The sequence below is a fragment of the Typha latifolia genome, chromosome 2 (assembly GCF_019914945.1).
Source record: "Typha latifolia isolate L0001 chromosome 2, TyphaL0001v2, whole genome shotgun sequence".
NCBI classification, from domain to species: domain Eukaryota; kingdom Viridiplantae; phylum Streptophyta; class Magnoliopsida; order Poales; family Typhaceae; genus Typha; species Typha latifolia.
The window spans coordinates 909,511-937,219 of NC_133087.1; the positions used below are offsets into that span (position 1 = coordinate 909,511).

The following is a 27,709-nucleotide window of genomic DNA, read 5'->3' on the forward strand; positions in this document are numbered from 1 at the left end:
TCTGATTTTTCTTTTTCTTTTTTCTTTTTTTGTGTGTGTGTAGTATATTGGTATCTACTAGGAAAACACATCCTAGTATAATATAGGAAGAAGGGTATCATGTCTTCTTTTTTCAAAAAAAGAAAAGGAAAAAGAAAAAAGAAAAGGAGGGGTTATCATGTCATCATTATTGTGATAGACCAATTCGAGGCTTATCCTGCTTTTAATCTGTCTTGTCGTATAGTTTATTCCATTAAATATCTCAGCCAACATCTCTCTCAAATATAATCTTTCTCATGGCTTGGCAGCATGAAGTTTGCCGAGTAAGTAACCCAAGAAGGCAATCTTCAAAGATGAATAAAATATTAGGCAATAGGGGCATGCAGAAAACGTAAGCAGTGACGCATTTGCAATAAAAACTATACAGAAAGATAAATTGAGGAAGGAATCACAAGGGCATCGTGATGTGTTCCTGTGTCCAAAGTCAATTTGCAGCCAGCCAACCAGATAGAACCTAGGACAGCTATCCTTAAACATCCAGAAGATTTTTTTTTTTTTTTTTTTTGTTGCTCCTTCCACCAAAAATATTGGGTCGCATCGTTATAGAATAGTCAAGCTAATATATCTTGAAATAGGGAAGAAAACAAGATAGGTACCCCAGATTATTTATTATAAATAGGTTCCTGATGTAGTTAGGTAAACAACATTAATTTGAAAATAAAATAGACAGATGAGTAAAACTAGATTTTCAGGTAAGAGAAATGTCATAATTCTAGGACAGCTGTTGAGCAATGCATACATCCAAAAATATTCTTTTCTACTTCCACCAAGTGAATGATACAAAAGAAGGAAAGGTAAAAAGCAAGGAGGAGTGCAAGTGAAATTCCATCAAACCAGTCACTTTCTCCTGATTCCAAGAACGCAAACAGAAGAAAAGAAACATGCAACAGAAATACAATTGGGGAGTTCCATCAAGAATGGAATCTATTGGTGCTCCGTGATTCTGCAGTATAAGCAAAAAAAAAAATGGAGTACAATGTATAAGTCACATTAGACAAAAGCAAGGGCCCTTCATCTTGCTGGAACTCATTGAGATGAAATAAAGGAGCTGGAACAAGTCAGGGATGCTCTCAAGCATATATGGATAATGGATGGATCCCTATCGATCTCTCTCACTCTATATATATATATATCTTTCTGCCACCACAGCTGTTTTCTGCGTAGGAGTACCAATTTAAGACAAACAACAAGTAGTAGGATGGACCACCTCCTAGGCTTCCAAACTAATAGCCCCAAAAGAATTCATAACTGTGGCCCATTGCCAAATTATGCTACCAGGTAAAAGAGTTCAACAACCACCCAGTAGTATACCTTTGCAGAGTACTATGTTAGATGAGCCTATTGGCGTCAGCTCTTGAAGTAGTAATTTGACACAGACGACGGGTTAAAATGAAAGGGAGATGCGGAAGGGGGTGGCGGCGGCGGCGGCGGCGGAGCAAGAGCAGCTGTTACAGTGGTTGTAGAGAATCCTGATGATGCTGCGGAAGAGAACAGTGACAGCGGAGTAGGACCATGCATCTGCCACGCCCACCCAGGGAGAGCTTGTGTACCCACTTCAGGCCTCTTATCTCTGGCTCTTTCCTATATTTTCAGGTAAAACCCAATTAGAACCAGAGCCACAATACAGGATCAAACACGGCACAAACCAAGCAGAAAGCATGAAACAAATAAGCAAAATTGAGTGACTGGACAAGATAATATTATTATGACAAAGGAGGCCTTTGAAAACTGATATAGACCGTGGACTAGAGATGGTTGATCTGCCACGTTGGCCATAACTTTATCTTTCTCAAGTGTAGAAAGCACAAATTAAGATAATAACATATAAATAGGGAGAAAACAAATTAAATGTCTTAGGCTTCAGTTTACATGTTACAGTGGATCGATCAAGAGGGGAGGATTGTGTCGTCAACATATCAGCTGTTTATTTATCTATACTTATAGAAAGAATTGTTCAAAAAATGTCAAATGTCATCATCAGAAGTTCATAACATTAATCAAATGCACATACAAAGGAAAAAAAAAAAAACCTGATGTTATAAATGGAAAAAGACAAGCAGCTAAATGGTCAAACTTCAAAGGAGATGAGAAGTTGACTAACATTAAGATAACATCCTAAAAGTTGTTGGTTGTTCAATAATGCCAACTTTCTAGGTTGTTACTTTTAAGGGCAAACACTTAACACAGAAGTACAACAGGTTTGCTTAATTTACAAAATTCAATCTTCAAAAAATCAATGCAGTGACAAATAAGAAAATATAAGACAAAACTGTCGGCGTACAAAGTAAGACATTAGGTCCTACAAAGTAAGAAACAAACAACAACAATAAAGATGGATGGAATATATGGCAGATATATATTAGAGTACTCCAAGGGATCCTTGAAAATATTAAAAATACGATCACACAAGATATTTTCTAACTTAGCAGCCGACAAGGAGCAACTAGCTATACATCACCTCATTACTGGAAAAGAAGGCTGGATATTGCGCGGTCCACCCATGAGGCTGCTCAGGCAGCATAGTTAGGCAATGGGGCTGACTAGCTAGTTGAGAGGAAGACTTTTCAACCTGTAATAGAAAACAAAGGCAAAGCCAATAAGCAACACTACCTTCCAAGTAACTTTCTGGTTTTAGACAAATATGTTGCAGCTCTTTACATCAATCAATTATCAGACACTTGTTAGTGTTCATCATTCAACAAATAATGCTAGTGGCGGGACACATGAAACAGACTAAATTGGACAATTGTCGTAAATTCTCAATCAGTTAAGTACACCTCAAAAAGGAAAAGTAGTTGAGGCAGTGAGATAACAGTGCTGCTAAGGATAAAATCCAAATGAGAAAAATGTGAGTTCACAGCTGTGATAGCATAAAACAACTGACTCAGCCTGTTCATGGAAGGTGACGGGTACTCTTGTTAGGTCTCCTGTCTGTTTTCAATCTATAATTTTGAAAAGGAATACTTGATAAGCATGGGGACTCTTATCGAAGCAAGTCTGCTTGCCTTTGATTTCTTCATTTCAGAAGCGTCAGATGTTCGGTAGCAGAATTGAATCCCGACTGAGTTCTGATCCCTCTTTGGATTTTGAATGAGCGGTTGAGATATCCTCAAGTTCAGATCAACTTCATGACTTGTGGCTATGTCAAATAGGATAAAAATTGATCAATAGATCTGTATTTCTCAAATAGATGGAGAATGACATTACTGTTGGGGTACAATACCTCCACCATCGGCAACAGTATGCAGCTCTTCTTCATATGTACAAGGCTCAAAATTTGTCACAGCCTCCCTCCCGTTACACTTTATAGCAGCCTTGTCATAAGCCCTGAGATTAAAAGAAAATTGGGAAAGAAAAAGAAGATTTGTGTTGGAACTCATTCCTGCTTAAGATAATGCAAAAATCAAGAGATTCAATAACAGCAATGATCATATCCATGCTTGGGCGGACCTTGCAGCTTCTATTTCGTTGTCGAATAGCCCAAGATATATGTACCTGCACCCAAGCATCGCATCTCATCGGTAAAGATTGGGTTTCTATATTCTTTTCCATTTCTTAAAGAACCAGGATGTTTATCATATCATAGATATTTAACATGTAGTCCAAGCATATATATAGTTCATGGTGAATTCACCAAGAAAGAAAACCATGGATTCCCAAAGAAAACCATGCTCATCAAATCCTATTGAGGAACTGAAAGAATAACAAGACAAAGAAGAAAGGCATGGAATCTTACTTCTTTCCAAGAAACTGGCCCATCCGAGCTTCCCATCGACCGCACTTGTGAAGTGTCACCCCTCTATATCTTGAGCTTCCCCTTGAGAATCCAGTGCTTTGCCGGCGCAGGATATGCACAAACTCTTCTTTCGATAGATTCTTCATCTGAAAGAGGAAAGTTAAGAGTTAAGCTATAGCTTCCTAATTGGCCCAATGAACAAATTATCTAAAAAGAATAAGTCGTATCTCCATTTCACCTGTTTCAAATCTTCATCATAGTCACTAAGGTTGAAATTGATATCAGCTTCAACACCCCGAAACTTAATTGCAGCTCGATCATATGCTCTGCAGTCAGGATAATTATACCTATAATTTTCCCCAAACAGAAAGATATTTTGAGTTAAATGGTTTCCCCTTAAAGTAGAAAGATTCCAAACCTTGCAGCAGCATGAGCAGTGTCAAATCCTCCTATAATATCCCAGTCAATCAAACCACGCAAAAGAAAAGGTGGAGAGAAGTCAAGATGACATCAAACAAATAATATTAGCGACACCAGATAAGATCAAAGAGAAATGGGCATCGATTTCTTACCCAAATAGACTTGTTTCCCGCAGTCCCTGCATTACCCAACAACTAACTCATCACTAAACTGAACAGGCAGAAAAGAAAAAAAAAAAACTATATCTATCCAATCCAATTAAGCACGAAACCAAAGGAAAGAAAGAAATTTACCAGATATGAGATTCCCATCTTCCAGTTCTCCGGTAGAAGGTAACTCCTCGGTACTGTGAGCTCCGAGACCTCGGCCCCCTCCTACTCTTCTTCGCTTGCTGCGGGGGCTGCTGCTGCTGCTGTAGCGAGACCCTCGATGTCGAGAAACTGAGATCGACCCAATTCGACATCGAAGACGACGCATCCCCCGTCACCGGCGGCCGCGGCCCATCCGAAACATCCAAGAGAGGAAACAACTGCCTCGTGACAACTCCAGACTGCGGCGACAAACTATTACCATCCTCCTCGCCCTCCTCTTCCACCTCGTTCTCTCCTTCGCCCGACACGGCCGAGCCCTTCAAGATATCGAAGCTCAACTCCACGGCGTGCCGGGTGGAGCTCGAATCCTCATCCGCCACCGCCCCGCTACCGGAGTCCTCGGCATTGAGAAGCGACGAGTCGGAGGTCCCGGATTCGCTGCCGCGGCGCTTCTTCTCCATCTTCTCACCGGCGTTGAGATCCAACATCATATATTTCCTTCTAAATCTATCAAAACCACTTCGCAATCCGATCCGAGGGTTTCCCACTCCTCGTTCTTCAACCACTCTTCTTGCTTAGGGCTTCGTTTATCAAGAAGAAGAGCCAAAGCAGGAAGAGGTAGAAGCAGGACAGAGCTGACTCGTTCTTACGAAACATTTGCCTCCACACTAGTCATCAATCTGATACAATCTCGTATATTCTATCAAATCTGACTACTTCTTCTTCCTCCCAATCCTCTCTCAGCTAACCATCGGAAGACACAAGACACAACCAAGATCAGATCCGATCAAGAACAAACAAACAAACAAAAAATATTAACAAAAGGCAAATAAAATGAGGGGGAGAAGTTGAAGAACCTTGGAGTAATCGAAGGATAAGCACAGAGCAGTAAAGAGTGCGGGAAACGAAGGCGGCGCCGCTGTTACTCACGGCGAATCGAAGTCGGCTCTGATAGGCGGAGGAGGAGATGAAATGGGACGTAAGGCATTTAGGAAAAGCGGGAGTATATATAGCGAGAGAGGGGAAAGCTTCAGGAGTATAATAGATAAAAAGAACAACTGTAAAATATACGGCGTACTAAGGCTGACGACCGGCAAACGCCGGTATCCCGGTTTTGCCTCTTGTCGACAAAGGAATCCGATCCGTCCGGTTAGATCGGACGGATAGGAAGTTTCCGAAATCGATTTCACGGCGAACGAACAACTGAAGCTCGATCTCGAAACTCGTCATCCTATTGGTTGAACAGCTGAGGATGTGACAGATGGGTTGATGTGATATGACTTTCCCCAAACGGGGTGATTCACGGGTGCGCGCTGGGCTCGCAGTCGCACGCACGTACGTACATGCGAAGAGTGTACTAAACTTTTACATCAACGTGGAAAAGCTTGTGACTAATATTTAATTAAATACATTGGGATAATTACGTTCAGATCCTCTACATTCTTATTTTTACACATAGACCCCGAATTATTAAAAATATCTCTCACCATAGATTAAAAAAAAAATTAAAAAAAGACTAAAATATCCCTTGAGAATGTAAGCGTATTTTAATAGACAAGGATAAACGTATTATATAACTGATAACGTATTAATAAACATAATAAAAATCTAGCGGATGAGTTTTTGAGGTGTTTTAAGAAATTTATGTGTCACAAAAAATTAGGAAAGTATAATATGAAAAGGAGAATAAATTTTAATGTTGACTTATTGTGGATCGAATCATATGAATAGCAACCTAATCTTATCATTAAAAGTTTCAGATCTTATATTGCATCTCAATCTCATTTAATAGTTCAATCTTTCTCTGAATGAGCTACCTAGCTTTTTATATTAAATTACTAACTAGTAGCTTTAATTTTAGGATTAGCATACCAATATATCTTATGTTCTAGAAGAAGTCTCTTATAAACGAAAGGACAAGAGATGCACACGTACTTGTCAGGGTTCTTAGTGTTGTCACACTTTAATTAATTAGCCAAAAGCCACAGTAAATTACTTTTATTTTGTTTTAATTTATTATAATATTCCATTTAAATGTAATAGTCGACCAAACGTGATAACCCATCCTACTAACTTTAATGACATAAATAAATAAATAAATAAACATATCATTATTGTTTTTATAATATTATTAAATTTTAAGCTGCAGGTGGTATCCAATCAGCCACAAAAAAATGTAACATTTTTTAAAATATTTTAGATGCTATAATGTCCTCAAGTCACGTCATTCACGAAGTTAGAGAAACATATTATAGCACTTAATAAAACGCATAAGTACGATAATTTACGAATATTAAAGCATCTTGTCTTGTATATTAGGGGTGCAGCTCACCTTATTTGCCTCTCAAAGGGTTTAATAATTGAAAATAACTAAAGAATCCAAGTATATATATTTATATATATGGTTAATTACTATATAAACCTATCACACTCGGCATAAATATTTTTATGTTTATTTTAGGTGCTTGGACACTTTCAAACGTAATATATGCGACAATGTCATTTTAGTATCCTATTCATCATAAAGTCTACATTAATGCCATATATACCATTTAGTCAACAAAATTAAGATAATGAAAGGAGCCAATAGTGTTTGGTTAAATTTCACTATCATCTCATCAACTTTTCGAGCATGAAATTTACCACTTTTTTTTTCATAATTTTAAGATTCCATATTTTTTCAAAGCTAAAAGTTTTATCGCAGTTAATTTGGCTTGATAAGCTTTATATTATATTAAATCTTGTGTCTTCTGTGATGAGAAAATCAAACCGATGGAACGTATCTTTCTTCTAATGCCCCCTATACTCTTAACGATGGTTGACAGCATTATTTTGAATATTGGATTCACAATAATAGTCATTTTCATTCTGACCCGACTAAAGAAATTTATGACCTTATCCTTAAGAGTTCCTTATCTTTCTAGTAAGAGTGTGACAATAAACTCTTTAACTTGAAAACTCTCTCGCATAATAGCTTCCACTTAAAACTAGCTGGTCTACGACGAAAATGGGAGTCCTATTATTTTTCTCATTCTCATCCTTTTTTAATTTTTAAATTTGTAACTTCATAATAATAGTCATTTTCATTCTTATCCGACCAAAGGAATTCCTGATCTCATCCCTAAGAGTTCCTTATCTTTATTATCCAATGATTTTTTCTAGTAAGAGTGTGGCAATAAACTCTTTAACTTTAAAGCTTTCTCACCTAATAGCTTCCACTTAAAACTTGCCGGTCTACGACGAAAATGGGAGTCATATTTTTTTTTCTCATTCTCCTCCCTCTGTAATCTTTAAATTTGTAACTTCATAAATTCTTCACCTTAATTTAATACCTGGGCCACTCTATTATTTCTGAAAGAAAAAAGGAATGAAAGGAACCAATAGGAATTTAATACCTGGTACTCCTTTAATTTTTTTTATAATATATATATATATATATATATTGAACAGGATTTTTTTTTATATAAAAAAAAAATCATGATACATGCACCTAAAAGGACTCCATTTAATTATATAATTAAGAAGAATAAACTTCCTTAATAAGCTATATTAGGGAGTGCTCAAATCATCGGCAGGAAAACCTAGTTCTAAAACAGTTGTCATTCATGACATCAGTCACCTAGTTTTGAATCAATTGCCACTCATCACCTCACTCTATTTTATAACTAAATGTGAACTTAAATCTCTAAAAAATTAATTTGGTAAAATTTTTCTAGAACGGTTAATCTCCAATAATTGAGGAGAGTGGTCCTCGGATTCCAACTCAGGATCACCACGCCACGTCGCCAAGTTAACCGTAGCCATCCCAGGGGCAGATCGGTCCACACAAAAAAAAAAGGAGCGGTGGGGGTTGAAGAACGAGATCTCGACCGCCCATTCGAGGCCTACCACAAAATCGCCACGTGTAACAGACCACGTGGCATCTTTCCCCTTGCGGTAACCCTGTCTAACCTTAAACCGGCCTTTTCCCGTTATTCTCGTATTCTGCTCGGTTATGGCAAAAAAGGATCGCCCTACGATGCCGACCCCTCCTATCCACCGGCTATTCCCGGTTACTCTCGCCCAATGGGAGGACGCCACGCGAGACCTCTCCGAAAGTCGTGGACGGCGTTTTGTTTTTCCGGACATTTTTATCCTGTCTCCGTTAATACGGAATCAAAAGGTTAATTATAAATATTAGGATTAATTAACGTATCAAATAATAACGATAAGCCATATTTTTGGCTACTAATGAGAAGTCGACAAGGCATCGCATTTCGCACACCATAAAAAATAGTGATACACTTGCTGGGTTAAAGAGCACTGAGCACGAGATCATATAAAAACAAAGATATGACCAAAACGGAAAATATTAGATTAAAAACTATTAGTAATAAAGTATTAGGAGAGATAAGAAACTATTATTATATGAACTCAGTCGATCATGGCTACAGTTTTTCAAGCCTAGGAAAGCAACTTAATTTATAATATCAATAATTACACTTAGCTTCCTAAACTATTATAGTATTCTACAAATATCTCTTAAGTATAATTAACCGCGTTTAGATCGAATAAGCCGTCATTGTTGTCACATTATATATATACACATAGAGATATTGCTTTTCCTTCAAGTTGGAGCACCCCTTGCCCCTTCCATAGTTGCTAAGGCCAAGGGCCCGCGTAGATTGCCTACAATCCAGATCGTAAGAATTTCCTTCAATCTTCAAGAAACTGCCATTTTTTTTTCCCAGCAGAAAAGAGTTTGTATTTTTTTTTTTAAATATAAATATATACGTTAAATTTTCATTTATGTAATAGCAACAAGTAAGTTTGAGGTAACGTCCAAGATTTATAGTGGAGAAAACGATAGGGCAGGACAGAGGGGTGGGTCCGCTAGTAGTACATATAAATATGGGATTATTTTTTATCCTATCAATAAAAGATGCCACCTTTTCCTTTCCTTTCCTTTCCTTTCCTTTACTTTCTACTTTCTAGTGTCATGTGACATGGTACTTTTCTCATCGCCTGCATGAATTAAACGTTAGTGCCGACACACTCAGCTGCAAGGCCACATACAATTAAAAAATATATATTAAGGGGCCCCCCACTTCCCTTCTCTCTTTTTTTGTTTTGGTTTTTCTATCTAATTCGCACATCAAATCAAAGGAAGGGGATGGGGGTGTTGGGTTGATCAAGATCAAGATCAAGCCCAGCTATGACAGCAATAAACAGGGTGAATATTATTAATATATTATACTATATGGTTGTCCCTGAAATGAAATGAAGATAAAAGAAAGGGTGGGATACATTGATGCCTCCTGTCTAATGGAGCCCAATTGGCATTTGTTTTAAGGATTTGTGTGCTGTTAAGATAAGACGTGAGGAGTAATCTAAGAGGAGCTTAGGGTGGTGTGTCTCGTCTCTCTTAGAGGCCACGCATAGAATGTGTTTGTTTAATTGTCTATTTGACTCGTTTTTTAAAGGTATTAGTTGGGGGCTTTTCGTCCTTGTCACAGGAGGAGGAGGAGGGGGGGGAGGTTAGATAGATGGGCTCAAACGTTGGACCAGGAGTAGGAAGATTGGTGCAGAGAGAAAGAGAAATGTTACCAACAAGACCCTCTTCTTTTTTAAAATTATTATTATTTTTGGTTGGAATCATGTGGAGTTTGTTTTAGGATTAGGAGGGGGGAGGGGGGGTTTCAAGGGGACCACGTTGTTATATTATAATAAAGTTTATTTTAGGGGGATTTTGTTGGGAAATGAGGGTTACTTTTGGCGGGTGTATTATGTATGAATGATGGATGCATCGTCGGCACAAGAGTACGAGGTTTTGCGGCTTCGGAGACGTGGGAGCTTTGCAGCCATTCATAGGGAAGTCTTCTTTCTTCCATATATGAAATTGCTCAAATGCTTTATCTATTTTTACCCTTCTTGGTTGCTTATATTTTATTATATATTACCTTATTAATATTATTTATTCTTTAATCCTTATATTCTAGATTTAATTTTAAAAACACCTTGGATTAAATTTAACTTGATAACACATAAAGAATATTTTATTAATTTTTTAAAAATAAATACTTAAATTACCCCCTCATAGAAAAAAAATGCTCCGACTCTGCCCTCTTTTTTTTTATTTTTAAAAAAAAAGGAGTAGCGATTTCGGTAATTTTGTACATACGATTTAAGTTAACTATTATGTATGATTATTTTTAATTAAAAAACCTATCGTTGAGGTATCTTTAATAATTAAACTAAAATATAAAGAAATTAAAAATAAATACACATAAGATAGGATGTAAATAATAATAAAAGCAAAATGCTGAATAATTTTTTTTTTATTATCAATTTCCCTATTGTATACTCCAAGTCTAATCCAAATACTAAAAAGAAATATCACCACAAGGGAGTTAGCAGAAATATACCAGATATCCAGGAAGAATAACATTATGGCAATAAATTCAACGAGTCCAGCATACTATAAAATGATATAGGAATTTTCTAGATCATAGATTGCGACAAATAATCTGCTACCAAAAACAAGTTTAAATGCTTAGGTTCAAAATTAATTTAGAAAATGCGACATAATTGGATAATTCCTACATCCATATATACTTGATAGTTGTAGAGGAACGGTTGGGCCGTGTGAACCAGGTCGCAGCCATAAATTAATTAAGCACACGTGATTCATTCGCCGGGGTGAGTGAATCACGCAATCTCTCCTTTTTCTAATGCAACTGTAAGCCTGTTACTCTCCGTGGACGAACAAGGTTGCCATGTCAACTCTTACCAAGAAAATGGAAAGGAAAGCACCGCCTGTAATCAATGCCTTCAATCCAGTGAGTGGATAAGTTCTTAATCAAATTGAAAGCATCGTCGATTTAGTGTCGCAACTTTGATGGACTCGTTAGCTGGGTCAGAAACAAACATTGGTATCTGTCAATAAATCTTTATATTAACTTTGTAGAACAAGAACATAAAAACAGTTATAATCAGATGGAGGCAGCATCTAGGATACAGAAACTATCAGGACCTTATGGCAAGTTAGAAAGCAAAGTATATCTGACAACTCTTGAATGAGGATCCTTCACAAAAATTATTCTAGTTCGCCTTGGCCATTTAATCCCCAGACCTAACTTTTCATGCAGAGTTATTTGCCTTCCCAACCCCAACCTGCCTTTTTAATAGCTACGAATTGTCCTATAAACTCCCTTCTTCATCTGGTTTACTTGGTAATAGATTTACAAATAAGGGATTAGCCTGGAGAGAAAACAATCCTGTAGACAAAGGGCAAAAAATGGATGGTAGAATGTCTTCAGCACAAGATCTTAACTCACCAACTACTCAAAAAATTTAAATTGTTATAAAAGGGTGACTTTTTATTTAATTTTATAAGCAAAAATTCTCAGATTTGATACATAGTAAGCTGAGCAGAATAGAACAATAAGTTGTACAGAGGACAGCAGAAACTTTGGGATGTTTCATATCAGCAAATGTAGTGGATGGAATTTGATGCACATGTTGGAATTTAAGGATAGACCAAGCAAATAACAGGCGCAGAGCCATTTGTCTGAATCTGCAACATCGTCGTCATCATTTATCTGTGGTTTCTTGTCTGATGTAAGTGTTAAACAAATCAAATTGACATCGGATCTGCTTCTCATGCATATCCCTATCTGTAAATCAACTATAACAGCAACGAACAGACAAAAAGTGCTTGTACCTTACGCACAATAGTTTGACAGGTCAAGATTTGATGGGGGTTAACTTCTACATACCATTTTCTTAGGAGAATTCTACACACCATGAATCTTCATGCAAGTCGTGTTGAAGAACGACAGTGACCACACTATTCAAACCTAGAAAACTGTCTTCATTTTCTTCGTACTTCATAAGTGAATAGAATCAAAGGGATAACTGAAAAAAATCAAGAATAGAGACATCTTATAAATATAATAACTGGACAACAATATAAGCTCATTATAGGTTAAAAACGACTTGCAAGTTGATGCAATATGAAGCATTATGTCGTGCAGTCACTATTTCTTAGCTGCTTACCAAGGAATTCAATAAAGACTGCCAGTTACAAGTATAATTAGACAAAGTAGAAACTGAGTGTAGAAGGATTCTAGAAGTCAGTTGCAAACAAGAGACCTCAACCTGCAGGTAGCAGGTTAACTTTCTTTTTTTTAAAAGTTTCAATGAAGCTGGCATCTTATGACTTTTTCTCAGAAAAAAAGGGTTTGAACCAGCAGAAAGACAATTCAAGTACACTTAGTCCAATGGTGATAGCTACATGTTGTATCACTCTTGGGAGATAGTATTATAGAAACATACTATGTCTTAGTTCATGCAGAAGTTTCCCCTTTCTGTTGTACATGACTTTGCACCCTGCTAGATTTCTCCGCCTACAGAAGTTTCCCCTTTCTGTTGTTCATATATTGCTCCTATAGTCATTTCTGAACAAGCAATTCCAACATATAGATTATAGAAGCAATTCCTTGCGGTTCAAATATTCTTCCCATGTCATTAATCTAGCTTATGGGTACCCTGCCAAAGAAGTATTTTACACTTCATATTAGTTATTCAATCCTTTTGTCATTGATCCATACATCATGCATCTACCGACATGGCTCTAAGATTATATTCTATCTCAGAACAATCAACTCGGCATCACTTTCTAGATTTCAATAGGCTTAGATATGAATTATTATTAGGGGTGAAAACAGATCAGATATGGATCAGATAATGCTCAATCCGTATCTAGATCAATATTTTTACTTCAGATACGGATTCAAATATGGATACTAGATGAATAAAAAAATTTAAAACAATATCCTAACTAAACAGATACAGATTTTTTTTTGAATACGATTCGACTAATTGTTTAATAGAGGATCGGATTTTAAACGAATGTGAAGCAAATTTTAAATAAATTATAACATCTCTTTTGGAGACAATTAACACAAAATATTAAGAGTTTTTAAGAAAAAATTCTCGCATGTCAAATGCATACAAAATTAGCAAAATCAATCTCTACAAATAATATAGAACATACTATTAGTAACAATATCAATATTTACAATTTAAAAATGCAAACTAAAAATTAAAAATTATTCAAAATATATGTGGATAAATGGATATTTGATTTCAGTATCTGAAAAATTATATCCGATCTATATATGTATCCATATCCGGGTTTTATAAAAAAAACTTATCAGTAGTCAAATCCGTATCCAGGTTTTTTTCAAAAATCTTACTCGTATCTGTGTCGGATAGAAATTTTTTATCTGAATCTAATCCAAATCGGATTGGATAGAAGATCGGGTCAGAGTTAATTTGACCCATTTTTACCCCTCATCATTATACTTATGTGATCTAAATCATCTTTGCTATGGCATCCTAAAATGTGTGAAACATCTGTAGAGAGATGGCGGCATGGCCTCATTGAAAAGCATTTGCTCACAAGGTCCTCACTCTAAGTTACCAGCAAAGACATAAGTTTACAATTCATCTAGTAAACTTACAAAACTAGACAATTGAACGCTGATAAAAGCTCCTAAGAAAATCAAGAAACACAACAAATGTTTCAATAGAATAAATTAGCAAGTTCATAAGCAATGAGTTATACCGTTAAGAGCATAGTCTGCAACTTACAGAGAAGTCTGTCAAAAGTGGCATTGATGAGAGAACGATGTACTTCACTGGGCAAAAATGTTGTGGCCTGGATAAATAGCCCATCAGACCGAAAAAATAAAGAAAGAAAAAGCAGCTAGAGAACTTATTTTCACTTATGGACCTTGACAATGGATTCTGCTTATCTCAGGGCCTGATACATCAGTGCCTTCATCACTTAGCAATGAAATCCCAGAAGACTCCACAATAAATGGAAATGCTACTGCTCGAGATAAGGGTGATTTTGCCACCTTAATGAACCTGTGACCTGCAATATCATTTGTATGAGGACCAAAATTAGCAAAACTTTTGCTACTATCATCCATGCTCCAATAGATCAATATAGTCTGGACAGGAAGATGTTAATCCCAATATGTCCTAAAACGGTTAGCCATACATAAAGAAGCAACATCAAGATATTTATTGTCCACAGTTTGAAAGGTACAAATGAGAGGTAAAAAATTTCTGCACCAGACTCGTGGTGGTAAATATGCTCATGTAGCAACTAGTTTAGAAAATCTTGTCTCTTTGACATGGCTAAAACTCATGGATTTCCTTCTTCGAAGATCCTAACGTACAAACTACAAAGGAATAGGGGAAGTTGTTATTATCATTTCTTCACAAAATTCTAATGTGCTTACATGAAACTTGCACCAGAGTCAGTCTAGATAAGCTAAGCAGGAACTAGGAAGTAGGAATCGGGATTGGCCAATTTTGAGAACCATGCTTAGAAATGCTCAGAAGAGAAAGAAGAAAATTTTCCAGGCTAGACTGTAGGACAATAGATCTCATAAGGTAGCTAAGCATGTTCCAAGACTTATGAATGAAGATGAAAAATCACTTTTACTCTCCATAAGAATGAGGGGCGGAGGCTAGCCTCAGTGATCATTCGAAATACCTCCAAGTGGAATACAAGATTTATACAATAATGTGCCTTTCCAAGTTAAGATGTCTAGTGTTTATCAAGCAGTGAATCTATTTTGAACAATAGGTCTTCTGTACCCAGAACAACTGCTTATAAATCTTAAACTTAATAGTGGAACCACTGCTCATGAGCTCTCAGGCAACTTAAAATTCATTTTCTTTTAGCCAATAGTCTGTTACTATCCAACTGACCTGAATGAGCCTCAAAGACAAGACGGATATTTACACCATGAGCCCATTGGATCCCTAAAGCAGCAATTAGATGAGATTCGAGCCTTACGGTATTCTCGCAAGTATCGTTCGTTTGCCCTGTATTTAACAAAAAGAATAAACCCAATCCATGTCTCCATGAGCTAACAAAAGCATGCTCACATTGGAAATGAAGATATACCTTGAAATGGATACCGTAAGGATTCATCATTGCTTTGACTACGTACTTGGTTTGTGACCACAACAGGGATTTGTGAGAACTCGGCTATAGATCTGTAAATCCTTATCGTTAATAAAGAAAAGTTGTTGAATGACAAAAGATTTAAGAAAGCTTAATATGATATCAAGTGAAAGACACTCCAATGCCATATTCTTAAGGTGGATTAATATTAAGGCGAAAATTCTTACTTAAGAAATGAAAGTGGCCATCTTAGAGGATGCTGCCGAGGACCAGTTGTACTTCTTTCAATATCCCTGCAAAATATAAGCACATCAAATTTCACTATAGAAATACAAGAAGTAAATATAAAGGACCATTAAGAAGTAAACCTAGAGGTATTAAATGGAGCTTGACCTTACATTAAGATTTTTTCTGTTTTATGTATATCTCATGGTTGCGCAACGAAATGGTGAATATATGATAACAAAATGATATAGGGGGGTGGGGGTGTAAGGGCTGGGTGGGGCGATAAATAGGCAAATCATAATCAAAATACAGAGTTGCAGTCATGATTACAATATCATCATGGGAGAAAACAAAAGGACAAGAATGAGTACTAGCAACACCATACTGAATAAGTTATTAAGAGAATCTAATTGGGAATATCAGAAGACTGTACCTTCACTGTTAACAGTCGCAGGCACTTAAACAATTCTGTATAATTAAAAATATCATAGCATGCAAACATCTTTCTACACAATGAAATGATGAATCCATTTTTCCTATGAATTTCCTTATGCATAATACCTTTCTTACTTGAGTTACACATAATACAGCCAACAGATAAAACGTAATTTAAGGACAATCCTGAGTTGATCAGAACTACTTGAAGTAAATAAGACCTTACCCTGAAATCAGAGCAGCCATGCTGTCGACAATGATCAACTTCACTTCATTTTGGAGAAGTGTCAGCTTCATCTGTTGCAAGCTGCACGAACACCACCTGATAAGCTCTAAGAGAAGTCTAAATGAACATTCTAGACTAGACCATAAAGGTAAATGGTTAGAGACTTAGACGAAAGATCCATCACATTTAAAGCTCATTGGCAACTTATATGAACTTTCATATGTTATTCCCTTTTCTCACATCAGTATCTAAATCTTAACCAGACCTCTGAGTAAAATCGGACAGGGATGTTGGTCGTATAACTATAATCCGTCCAGCCATCTGCAGAAGGAAATGATGGGATAGCTCAGATCACTTGCATTCATATTTTTTTAATTCATATCCAGCAGCGCGTCAGCATAGCCATCTGCTTGTCACATGAAGACTGACAAAACAACATAACAGAATACCTCATTTAACCAGTAATCTGAATTTTAGCTACATTATATCCTCCACCAGATAAAGTAGGAATCATACCTTCGTAAGAATATGTTTTAAAACATGATAAACAAAAAAGAAAACCTTTTCTTCTTTCTCAAAGAGAAGAAAACCTTTTGTGCTAAGCCTTCTGATTGAAATATTTGTGGAAAGCTATTTTCTCCAATCTCAATCATCCTGACATAGATCATAAGAATGGTCCAACTGAAACATCATTAAAGAAGTGCAGCAAGTGTGAAACAAGGGAAGGTTAGCAACTACCTGCGCGAAGAAAATTTAGATTCGGTATCGATATATATAACGCGACCATTTAGACCTCCGTAGCATGCAGGTAAGGTTGCTAACAACGAGAGCTTCAGACAGAACTACATCATGACATAGTAGAGAATGTCAAAATTTTGAAACTTACAAACTAAATACCTCCTAAGTAGATGGAGATCTTTTACAACTTATGAGACCTGCCCGACTGTTTAGGAGCCTGATAGAGCTAGGACTACTTACATAGCTATATGGTTCAATGAGTAAATGTCTGATATTACAAGGATACTAATAGATAGTTCCATCTAGGAAGAGCACAAGTATATCTAACTTTGTCGTTTCAATTGACACCATAAATAAAGACTTTTGAATCTTTTGTTCAACAATGATTTTCTATCTACATTTTCATTCTTGCAATGAGTTCATGTAATTCTTTTATTAACATTTAAATCCTACCTCCTCTCATCTCTCACGACTTCTAAGTTCAATTACTGAGCATTCTTGCAACAGAGATTATCTTTCTAGCGAACTTATCTCTCATTAAAATTTTAACTCAACTGTAGCAGAGCCATCAAGGAAACAAAAGAAAATAAGTAAATAAAATCACATTATTAAAGCAACAGAATAAAAAAAACATTCCCATCGACAAATTACTTCGCTATCTACTAATTCATACACAACCATTGCTCCTCCCAACCAAAATCACGACTCCCCACCATAGAAAACCTAATTCTAAGCCATCGGCCATCCATCACACTCTATAAACCAATAAGACCAACAAAATAAAATTCACAAATTTTTTTAAAGAAAAAAGAAGACGCTCACTTGGGTTTTCCCAATCCCCGAGGGCCCAACCAATTCCGTAAGAGCACCAACAGGAATTCCTCCACACAATGCTTCATCGAGCCCACGCAGCGACGTCGGGAGATGTCCTCCGGACCTCACGCGATCCTCCATCAGCGCAAGCGCCTGCAAACCCTAATTCCTACATAAGAATCCGGAGAGAGAGAGAGAGAGAGAGAGAGAGCTCACAGTTTGATATGGAGGGCATGCAATCTCGCTGATTCGAGTCACCGCCGACCTCACTTGATCGAGATCAACGCCCAAAAGTGCCATCAGATCGACTTCGGGCAAGGAGAGAGCATCCTAAGGAGGGGACTCCAAGAAGAAGCTGAGAGAGAGAGAGGGAGAGAGAGAGAGAGAGAGAGAGAGAGAGAGAGAGAGAGAGAGAGAGAGAGAGTTCTAAGAAGGACAAACCTTGGCCGTTGTGATGTTGCGAGCGGCGAAGATTTTGGCCATGGAAGAGGGAAGTCCCATTTGGCAGATGAGCTTATTCGCCATTGCTGCTCTCTATCATTTGCTGCTTTCCCGCTCTCTTGAACGGAAGTTGTAGACGACTGAGAGACGGATCGGGTTTTATTGGATCAGAATGAAATATCCGAACCCGAACCAGGCAATCAACTTTGTTTTTTTCTTTTAAGAAAATAAACACCACTTTTAGTTGTAATACTCTTTGAAATATAAGAAGTGGTTTTAGAGAGAATAAAATAAATCAATAATGTGCATAATTAAGGTACAATTTTTTTATTCTTTCCTTCTAAGAAAATAAGCACAGTCTGCAATTATATTACTTTTGAAGCATTTAAATGATTCAATAAGAACAACTATACCAGTTAAAATAATCTCAAGTATAATATTACCTTTCTAGTTGATAAAGGATAAATGATTCAAAAAAAAAGCGGGTAGTTTACACTCGCTAATTTTATTATTTATATTTTATGTTTGCTAATACGTTGACTATTTGTTCTCCTATTTAAACTTTTCTCTTTTATTTATTGTAACATTGTTAGGGATAAGATCATAGTCAAATTTTAGTTTAATTAAGACAGATTTCTTCTCCTATTAAACTAAAATTTTCCAACTAAAATAATTTAATTTTAAAATTTGAATTGAATTTAAACTGTTTAAAACTCATGTATAAATTTTTCGATTTCTATAAGAATATGAAAAAAAAATACTTAAATTCTAGGATATTTTTATCGATTAATTAAGTCACATATGTAATTGTCTAATATACCCTATAAATAATTTTTGTATTGAATCATTCCTCAAAAGTTTTATTTCATCCAACAGGAAGGTTCAATACTATAATTTTATTGATATAGAATTAAAAACCTCTGTGAATTGACAATTTCACATGTTGAGGAAAAACATAAATCAATCAATCATATATTCATATACATACACTCAGGTCTATTTAGTTACGAGTACATCAACATTCACATCCAATGATGCAATCAGAACAAATAAATGGATTCTTTGTGACATAATAGAACCATATCATCAAGCTCACTCATATTTACAGGGGAATCGACTTAGAAATCGTGAAAAGTATTTCTAATAAATGACCGCCGCTAATAGTTTATTGGCCATATTCTGGATTGAATGCTATAGATTCCTTGTATATCAACTCCTTCATTTGATCTTCAGTAAGGGCTTGTTGCTCGAAGTCAAAGGAGAATGGCTCCATACAAATAGGTTCGTCAGCAATGTCATGCAATCTTTCAAGGTATGGGTGAGCAAGAGCTTCTTCAACTGCAATTTGCAATACACAGCTTAATAATTATTGAGAGTTCGGAAAATAAAGAACATGTAAGCTGATACATTTTACCAAAAGGAATCTCTTGAAGGGAACGAAGGCAATAAAACCACAGATGCTACTACGAAATAGATGACAAAAACACAAATTTGTAGGTTTGCAAGGTAGAAAACGGAGGTTACCTGTAATTCTTTGGAAAGGATTAAATGTCAACATTCTCTCCACTAGGTCAATAGCAGCTGGATTGATGTGTGGAAACAAAGCAGCGAAAGGCTGACGAGGAAACTGAGGCAGATGCCTCATGTACCTTCTGGCATCTTCGTTTTGGATAAATCCCAGATCTCCTTCAGTTGGTGTGCCTATACGCTAAATTATCAAGAAAAACTCACTATAAGCATCAGGTCTGTAATTTTGTGAAAGGCAAGAAAGCTGATCAAAATACTGAATTCATCTAACCTCTGTAATTAAACGCATCTGATGCATATGGTCCTTTCCAGGAAACAAAGGCTGTCTATTTATTAGCTCCATGAAGATACATCCAACAGACCATAAATCAATAGCAGCAGTGTAGTCTGTGGAGTTAAGGAGCAATTCTGGTGCCCTATACCATCTGGTAACAACATACTCCGTCATAATTTCATTCTCCGATGTCGGACGCGCAAGACCAAAGTCACATATTTTTAGATCACAATTCGCATTCAGAAGGAGATTGCTCGGCTTCAAATCGCGATGGATTACTTTGGCAGAGTGTATGTATTTTAACCCGCGGAGGATCTGGTACAGGAAATACTGCATAGTTGGCCAGCAAAAAGCGATTGTAAGTTCTAAATTCTGTGACAGATAAGAGTTATAAGTATAATATAGAAGAATAACTACCTGACAATGCTCCTCTGATAACTCTTGATTGGATCGGATTATATTATGAAGATCAGTGTCCATGAGCTCAGTTGCAATGTAGACATCATTAAATGCTTGTGGGATAGCCGGGGGTATTACATCTCTAATTCTGATGATCTGTCCATATAACACCATCTAACCAAGATAAGTATCATAGAGTAGTGATACACGTAATATAGAAATAACTCAAATTAGGATTTTTCAGTTTTCCTACAAACAGTTCTGCCAATTTCAGCAGGTGTACAGGGTAATCATAATTTCAGTTATGGACAGATCTACAATATGATCATTGTAAATTAATACTAAAACAAGATGAGATGATTGCTAATTTTAACTAATTATAGCTAGTGTTGACATCTTAACTTAAATGCAGGCTTTAATAATCAACCTAATCTCATGGTTTTGAACATTTCACTTTGATGTCTAATGCTGCCAAGCATAATGCCATAGTGGATTGCTTAAACTTAGAGCAACTTTTCATATTACTTCAATTCAACAGGCATCAAGATAGCGGCAGACTGTTGCCTTGTGCCACCTTTCGTTGCCCCCTCCGGTTTCTCATTATGGCATGGGCTTTTTGTGGGTGGTGGTCCCTCGGCAGGCCCCTCTTGTTTTCTTGGATAGTCACCGCCCTTTGCTGGTTTTTGCACCCTTAGTCCTATAATCTGGTGATGATTGTGTTCATTGTTTGTTGTAATGCCTTGCTTTTCTCTCAATGGTAAGGTGTTTGTCAATCTAGGTGTATTGTAATGCCTCGCTTTTCTCTTAGTGGTTAGGTGTTTGTCAGTCTGGGTGTGTTTTATCTTATTTTGTATTGTTCTAGGCTTCACGATAGATCGTCAGCCTTCTCTCCTATCTCTCTTTGTTCTCTTTCCTTGGATTCTACTGCAGTGATTCAGGGTGTTGCAGGTTTATTACATCGGGTCTTCTGTGGTCTTGACGGAGCCTCAAAACAATGTCTCTCTTTCGCTTGCTTTCTTCTTTCAAGACTCTTATTGTGCATCTATGTGGTATTGTTGTTGATGGCTAAAAGGAAAGCTTATTTCTAGGATCATCACCCTTTCTTCTCCGCTCGTTTATTTACATGAGTTCTCGTATCTATTGTTATTTATTTGATACTATGCTTCTTTGTAATTCGATATGTGTTTAGTCAAGAAGCTCGTATCCAGGGTTGTTGTCTTTCCTCCCTTTTTTTCTCTAGTGTACCAATAATGCTTAAAGCTATTTGAATTATTAGTCTTTATGGGCTTCCTCTAAAAAAAATAGCAGCGGATTCCTCTTCTAAGAGAGGAAGAATGTTAAACAAAATTAGGGAAATTTTGTCGAAATTACTAAAACCCATGATGATAAGATAGATCTCAAGTTCTATGTGTTTTGTCTCTTGTCGCATATTAGTTAGTTTGATCAAGCAATCTAAGTCAGTGGTTACTAATTCTTAACTACAAAATCTAGACATCAAGCATAAAAGAAGCTCGCTTACGTTTTCATGATCCAAATGCCTAAGAAGCTTGATCTCCCGAAGCGTCCGTTTCGCATCCATGTGGTTATCGAAAGCATTAGCAATCTTCTTGATCGCAACCATCTCCCTCGTCTCCGAGTTCATCACCGAACTACACATTGAAATCAATCAAACAACTGCCAAAACTCCAAATCCCCCAAATTGGATCGAGAACAAAATCTTCTTCCCAAATCTTGACAAGAAAAAATAAAATAAAATATAGGATTAGATAAAATTACCACACTATTCCATAAGCTCCCCTCCCTATCGGCATGATCGGAGGCTGGTACTTCGCGGTGATCTCAAACAGATTGCCGAATATGTTGTACTGCAGATATCGGCCTCCATGCGTCGAAATTGGCTGGAATTCGGCAACCGGAGCTCCATCCATTTTCTCGAACAATAAAGGGCTAAATTAATGGCTTGTAGAACGGAGAGAGAGAGAGAGAGAGAGAGAGAGAGAGAGGTGAGAATAGAGAGAAAAGGAGACTAAGAGGAGGTATTTATCCGACTGTTTACTCTTATAACATCTACTTATCTTCCCAGAAAGCACCAAGCAAGAGCGGAGGAAAGCTTCTCCCGGGAAGTCAAAGTCGTTGTGCTGATGCTATTGACGGTTGAGATGCGCGCCGCCTCTGATCGGACGCACGATATTGGCTCGTGCGTTCAAAGACGTTGAATGGCGTCCTTTTAACTAATCAGTTTGTTAGGTAGCGTAATGTAAATGGGGACGCCGAAACGATGAAGCCCAGAGACTGCCTAGAAAGAAGAGTAGAAGGTAATAAGCCCAATTGGCACTTGCCTAAGAATTGAGAGCTTCCCTGGAGTGTAGTAGTGTACCTTGTGATTTATTAATTAGCTTATTTGGACTTTTTCTCCCTCTCAATGAATACTATAATCATATGACGTGATTTAATACAAACCTCTCGCTTGTTATGAATTAATTGAAAGCGATCTTTGATTGTCATTGCCGACCTCGACCAAATTTTTATTTACATATTCGCATCTTTAAACAATAATTTTGAAAGGTTGATATAAAACTTAAAAACCTTGCTGCGATTCATTTTCGTATATAGATAACTTTTTTTTAAAGTGGGAATTTAAATATCCCCTTATTTATCATTTTTGGCTTAATTAAGATACACATTTTCCAGCCCATTTTGCACATTACTCCTATCACGTAGAAAAAAAGTTATTGGGAGAGACTCTAACGTGCAACGCCCTCGGTCAAGGCGATATACCAGTCCCTGCTCCCTCAAAATGCTCAGCTCTGGGTAGGGTGGAGTAACCTATGGCGTCTCCAGGTATCGCCAAGGATCAGAGTCTTCTGCTGGAAGCTCCTGTGGGGCAGGCTCCCGACGCGCGCCTACCTCCGCTACCTTCATATCGGCCCAGAGGATCGCTGTGCCATGTGCGGGCTATTCAGTGAGACGAGCGAGCACCTCCTCTTCACGTGTAGATACAGCAGGGAGGTATGGGAGATCCTGGGTACCAGAGAACGGCTGTCGGCGGCGGAGATCGACCTAGACTGGATCACGAAGGAGTGGAGTGTGGGCGCCGAGGAAGACGGACGGGCCAAAGGTTTGATAGCATGCACACTATGGTCCCTGTGGAAGAGCAGGAATGGCGTGGTGTTTAGAGAGAAGCGTACGCCGGAGCTGGCCGTGGTCGGGGCCGCGGTTCAAATGGCGGAGGAACAGTGCGTAAGCAAGCGGAAGATCCCGAAGCTTCGCACGACAAGGAAACCCTGGGAGCCGCCGGAGCTGGGATGGATCAAAGCAAACACCGACGGAGCCCTGCGAGTTGGTGCGTACCAAGGCGGAGCAGCGGCCATCTTCCGTACCGCGGAGGGAGAGTTTCTTCAGGCAGGGTGGGAGCCGTGCCCGGGCGCCTCGGCGCTTCAATCCGAACTCTGGGCTATCCTACCGGCGTTGAGGATGGCGGGGAGGATCCGGACTACGGTAGAGACCGACCGCACCGAGGCCATCACCGCGTGCGGCAACCGGCGCGCATCCATGGCGCGTCAGAAACCTCGCGCGTGAATGCGCGCGTTTAGCTAGTGAGTGTGGTGAGGTCAGGTTAACCCATGTTGGGAGAGAGGCCAATGCGGTCGCAGACTGGGCAGCAGCGAAGGCCAGTTTGGCCTCGGCGTACTGCCACGTGGAGCGTCTAAATAACGCTCCACCGGAAATATGTAACCTGTTAGCTGTCGACGCGGACACGTGGCGACAGCAAAATAATCGAAGCTGACCTCAGCTCTTTTGCAGTCAAAAAAAAAAAAAGACTCTAACGTGCAACATTACTCCTTGTTTTACATCCTCAACATGTAGCACATTATTCAGTATATAATTTTAAACAATGCAGGGTCTTAACTGAAACAATAGTGTCATAATTTAAAAATCTAAGAGAGGGCAATGGCCCATGTTCTTCAATCAGGTATTATTGAGCCGACCAGTCCTGAATCATTGGGTTACAAATTGGTGGAAGAAATAGGGCGATGGCCGCAAACAAAAATACTACACTTAGCTAAAAAGAAATTGGATAATAATAAAATATAGTATTAAGCCTAGAACAATATATTTAAGTACTCATGCACAATTAAGAGTGAAGGATATAGAGTTAGACATCGTTAGCAATAGCACAAAATAGAAGGAAAAGGATAAGAAGGAAAAGCTCAAACAAGAGGAGAGGCCACCAGATGTGACATATCGTAAGAGATAAAGAAGATATTCTCCCCTCCTTAGATACTAATTCAATGAGAAGGGAGAGCCACAAAAATTTTTTACCTCCACCTTCACCTTTACATAACTAACCTGTATGGCTGAGCCAATAGCATCGTGAAGGGACGATACAGAGATGGTACACATGAAAGCTATTAAAAATCTTTAGTTATTAAGAGTAGCAATGGATTCTAATAATCTAATCCTAATCTAACTCAAATTCGTGAGATTGGATCTTAAAACCATACACGGTATCTATCATATTCACACGTGAAAGTTATTACAAATTTCTCTACTACATAGGCCTTCCTCACTACTAGTAGCAACTTGCTTCCCTCTCCCCTTCCATATCTCATAAGAGATTTCCCTCCACTCTGTCTCTTCTTCTTTTCTCTCTCTCTCCCTTTCTTCTTGTCTATCTATCATCTCTTATCATCGTTCTCTTATCATCACCTTCTTTAAGGTTTTCGTCACCCCATGTCGAATCTATGTTGTGATATTGCTCTTAATTCCCTCTTCGCCAATCTTCACTTGTCTCTGTCGTCCTATCAATTCTGCCCCTTCCTCCATCGTTCATACCCTTTGTAACAACTTATCCCTAAAAAAAATTAAAAAAATAAACTAAAATATTATTTATCTTTGCATGGGTAGTGGCCGGCCACGTGCCCATGCAACGAGGCAACATGGGGGAGGTGCCACACACCCCCCCTCGCGTCGCCGCAGCCACCGCCAACCCCTCCCACCACCTCTCTTTCTCCCTCTATATCTCTTTTTCTCTCGCTCTCTCTATCTCTCTCGATCCTCTCTCTCTCTCGCCGAGGCTGGCCTATCGTCGCCACCTCCACGAGCACCGGTGAGCTCTTTCTCCTTCTCTCTCTTCTTCCCTCTTCTTCTCTCTTCTTCTCTCTCCCTCTCTCACTATCTCTCTCTCTATCACTATCTCTCTCTCTTTCTCTTTTTCTTACTTTGGGATCGGGCCCATCGAAGCCGAGCCGCCGGCGAGAGGTCGACAGCTGGTTGGCCACTAGCTGCCGGTGCCCTCCCCGCCGGCCCGGGGCCGCACCTCCATTCCCTCATTCCCTCCTTCCCTCCTTCTTCTTCTTTCTTTCTTTTTCTTCTCCTTCCTCGGCTTTTGCTCTTTTTTTTCTGCACAGAGCCCAGCACTGATGGCAGTTTTTTTCTAATTAATTAATTATTTATTTATTTATTTTATTGATGTTATTTATTTAGGTTTTTCCTTCTTAATTAATGCAAATAGATTATTTAGACATTAATTATTTTAATAATAATATATATTCTTCAATATGATTAGTATTAATTATAATTTGTATAATCAATGATTAATTAGGTATAAATATAAGTAATACTCATATTTATTTATTTATATCTCTATTAGATTAATATATAGATTTGTAAATTATAATTATCAAATTTATATACTAATATTTTTATGAGATACATTTTAAATAATTCTAATAATTCATTATACATTATGATTTTGTAATAAATAAAATAATTGGCTTATGTATTTATTTATTATTTTATAAAGTAATGACTACATAGTCCCTAATTAATCAAGATATAATTTAATTATAATTATGTTTTTATCTATATTTATATTTTTATTTATAATTAAAAATCTAGCCAGTTATAAACATAAGTAGAAATTCTAAAATCTAATAAATCATCATATTTTATTCGAACGGATTATAATGGGATAAACAACTAACTTATGTTATTTAAGCATTTTCAGATTCTGAATCCTTTATTTGAGATCATGTGGACCTTGCTAGCGATGAGTGTCACTCGATTGATTGGCGAATGTAAGGGATACGTGGTTTGCGTCTTCTGATCAGGGTGAGTAGTCTTATCCTCTAGACGTATTTATCAAATTATGTTATATTATATATTATGTATATGCAAGTTTTGGCCTCTAGCATAATTATATAACTTTATCTAGAGATGATTACAGTCGAGCATATTTTTATCATGCATAGAATTAGGCTAATCTTGGATATGAGTATGATGATGATAAATAGAGATGATTAGAGATGATTATATTGTTACAATTTTATATGAATATGATTTTCTAGTATGAGTGTGCATGTGACAGACTAGCAGAAGTATGTATGTGTTAGATATATGGTCGGAGACTGCATTGCATTATTTTCCTCTTGACTTCCTTACCACATAAATTCCTATTATGCATTGACTCGTTATTGTATTGGATATATACATGTGATCTGACATTTAGAAGAAAAGCATGATACGTGATTGATAAGATAGTTTATAGAAAGCGTGAGGATACCCGAGTAGGCGCTAGAGTTAGGGGTGCCTAGAGTGATGATTATAGTCGCTGATATGTGATATCTCGTGGCCCATGTCCGAGGTCAGTGGAGTCTGTCCGCACAGACAATCGAACGCATGTCGTTCGCCAGGGCATATGTGGCAAGTTATCCTCACAAGGTTTCTATCAACTATGTGGGTGCCCGGTCTGGATGGATGTTGATACCCTAGCGGGTGGCGGGATATGATTATATTTGAGATACTATTGTGGGTCGCGGAGTATGCTCTGAGCTTTCGGACATGATGTTGAGACCGGGTACCGGGTGTTGACTGTGCACAGTGGTCTAGTATGATGATATTATACCGAGATGTCGGTGATGATCGTGATGTTGAGAAATGCATATGAATTCATTATCATCTGTTATATCTGATTATCAAATTATTAATATGCATCATAGGTGATTGCATTTGATATCATAGCATGATCATGATTGGCATGCATCATATGTGTTATATTTAAGAGAGAATTATGATGATAGTATGACATTGAGATTTATTTATACATTATCGAGGATTATATATTTTATCAGTTATGACATGACATGTTATTTAT

General features: G+C 37.6%; 4 protein-coding genes across 15 annotated transcripts; 1 reads left to right on the forward strand and 3 right to left on the reverse strand.

Moving 5' to 3' along the window:
- Positions 1–775: 775 nt before the first annotated feature.
- LOC140781555 (APETALA2-like protein 2) lies at positions 776–5,546 on the reverse strand. 2 transcript variants are annotated; one of them, XM_073127576.1, is made up of 11 exons: positions 5,364–5,546; positions 4,489–5,250; positions 4,348–4,373; positions 4,194–4,224; positions 4,014–4,101; positions 3,776–3,921; positions 3,490–3,534; positions 3,263–3,366; positions 3,045–3,178; positions 2,498–2,608; positions 776–1,620 (listed from the first exon to the last, which is right to left on the reverse strand). In XM_073127576.1, the coding sequence occupies exons 2-11, from the start codon at positions 4,995–4,997 to the stop codon at positions 1,387–1,389; spliced, it is 1,428 nt and encodes a 475-aa protein (XP_072983677.1). In that variant the 5' UTR covers positions 4,998–5,250; positions 5,364–5,546; the 3' UTR covers positions 776–1,386. The 2 variants fall into 2 exon arrangements, with proteins under 2 accessions (XP_072983677.1, XP_072983678.1); XM_073127577.1 differs by lacking the exon at positions 3,490–3,534 and having other exon boundaries at positions 5,364–5,538.
- Positions 5,547–11,003: 5,457 nt separating this feature from the next.
- On the reverse strand, positions 11,004–18,442 carry LOC140781157 (DNA repair protein RAD51 homolog 2). 11 transcript variants are annotated; one of them, XR_012107656.1, is made up of 14 exons: positions 18,354–18,440; positions 18,129–18,242; positions 17,922–18,065; positions 17,100–17,203; positions 16,952–17,015; positions 16,627–16,682; positions 16,362–16,442; positions 15,703–15,768; positions 15,476–15,567; positions 15,277–15,393; positions 14,285–14,428; positions 14,143–14,209; positions 12,264–12,402; positions 11,004–11,396 (listed from the first exon to the last, which is right to left on the reverse strand). XR_012107656.1 is itself a non-coding variant. In XM_073126987.1 (13 exons), exons 1-12 carry the CDS (start codon positions 18,435–18,437, stop codon positions 14,187–14,189), a joined length of 1,089 nt encoding a protein of 362 aa, XP_072983088.1. In that variant the 5' UTR covers positions 18,438–18,440; the 3' UTR covers positions 11,004–11,396; positions 14,143–14,186. The 11 variants fall into 11 exon arrangements, 4 of the variants coding, with proteins under 4 accessions (XP_072983088.1, XP_072983086.1, XP_072983089.1 ...); XR_012107657.1 differs by lacking the exon at positions 11,004–11,396 and adding an exon at positions 11,844–12,086; XR_012107655.1 differs by lacking the exon at positions 11,004–11,396 and adding an exon at positions 11,844–12,161.
- Positions 18,443–19,296: 854 nt separating this feature from the next.
- LOC140781923 (mitogen-activated protein kinase 5) lies at positions 19,297–22,894 on the reverse strand. The gene is made up of 6 exons (XM_073128226.1): positions 22,330–22,894; positions 22,073–22,202; positions 20,572–20,709; positions 20,152–20,484; positions 19,878–20,061; positions 19,297–19,691 (listed from the first exon to the last, which is right to left on the reverse strand). Exons 1-6 carry the CDS (start codon positions 22,479–22,481, stop codon positions 19,519–19,521), a joined length of 1,110 nt encoding a protein of 369 aa, XP_072984327.1. The 5' UTR covers positions 22,482–22,894; the 3' UTR covers positions 19,297–19,518.
- Positions 22,895–23,499: 605 nt separating this feature from the next.
- LOC140781339 (uncharacterized) lies at positions 23,500–24,132 on the forward strand. The gene has a single exon (XM_073127279.1). It carries the CDS (start codon positions 23,500–23,502, stop codon positions 24,130–24,132), a length of 633 nt encoding a protein of 210 aa, XP_072983380.1.
- The last annotated feature ends 3,577 nt before the right edge of the window (positions 24,133–27,709 follow it).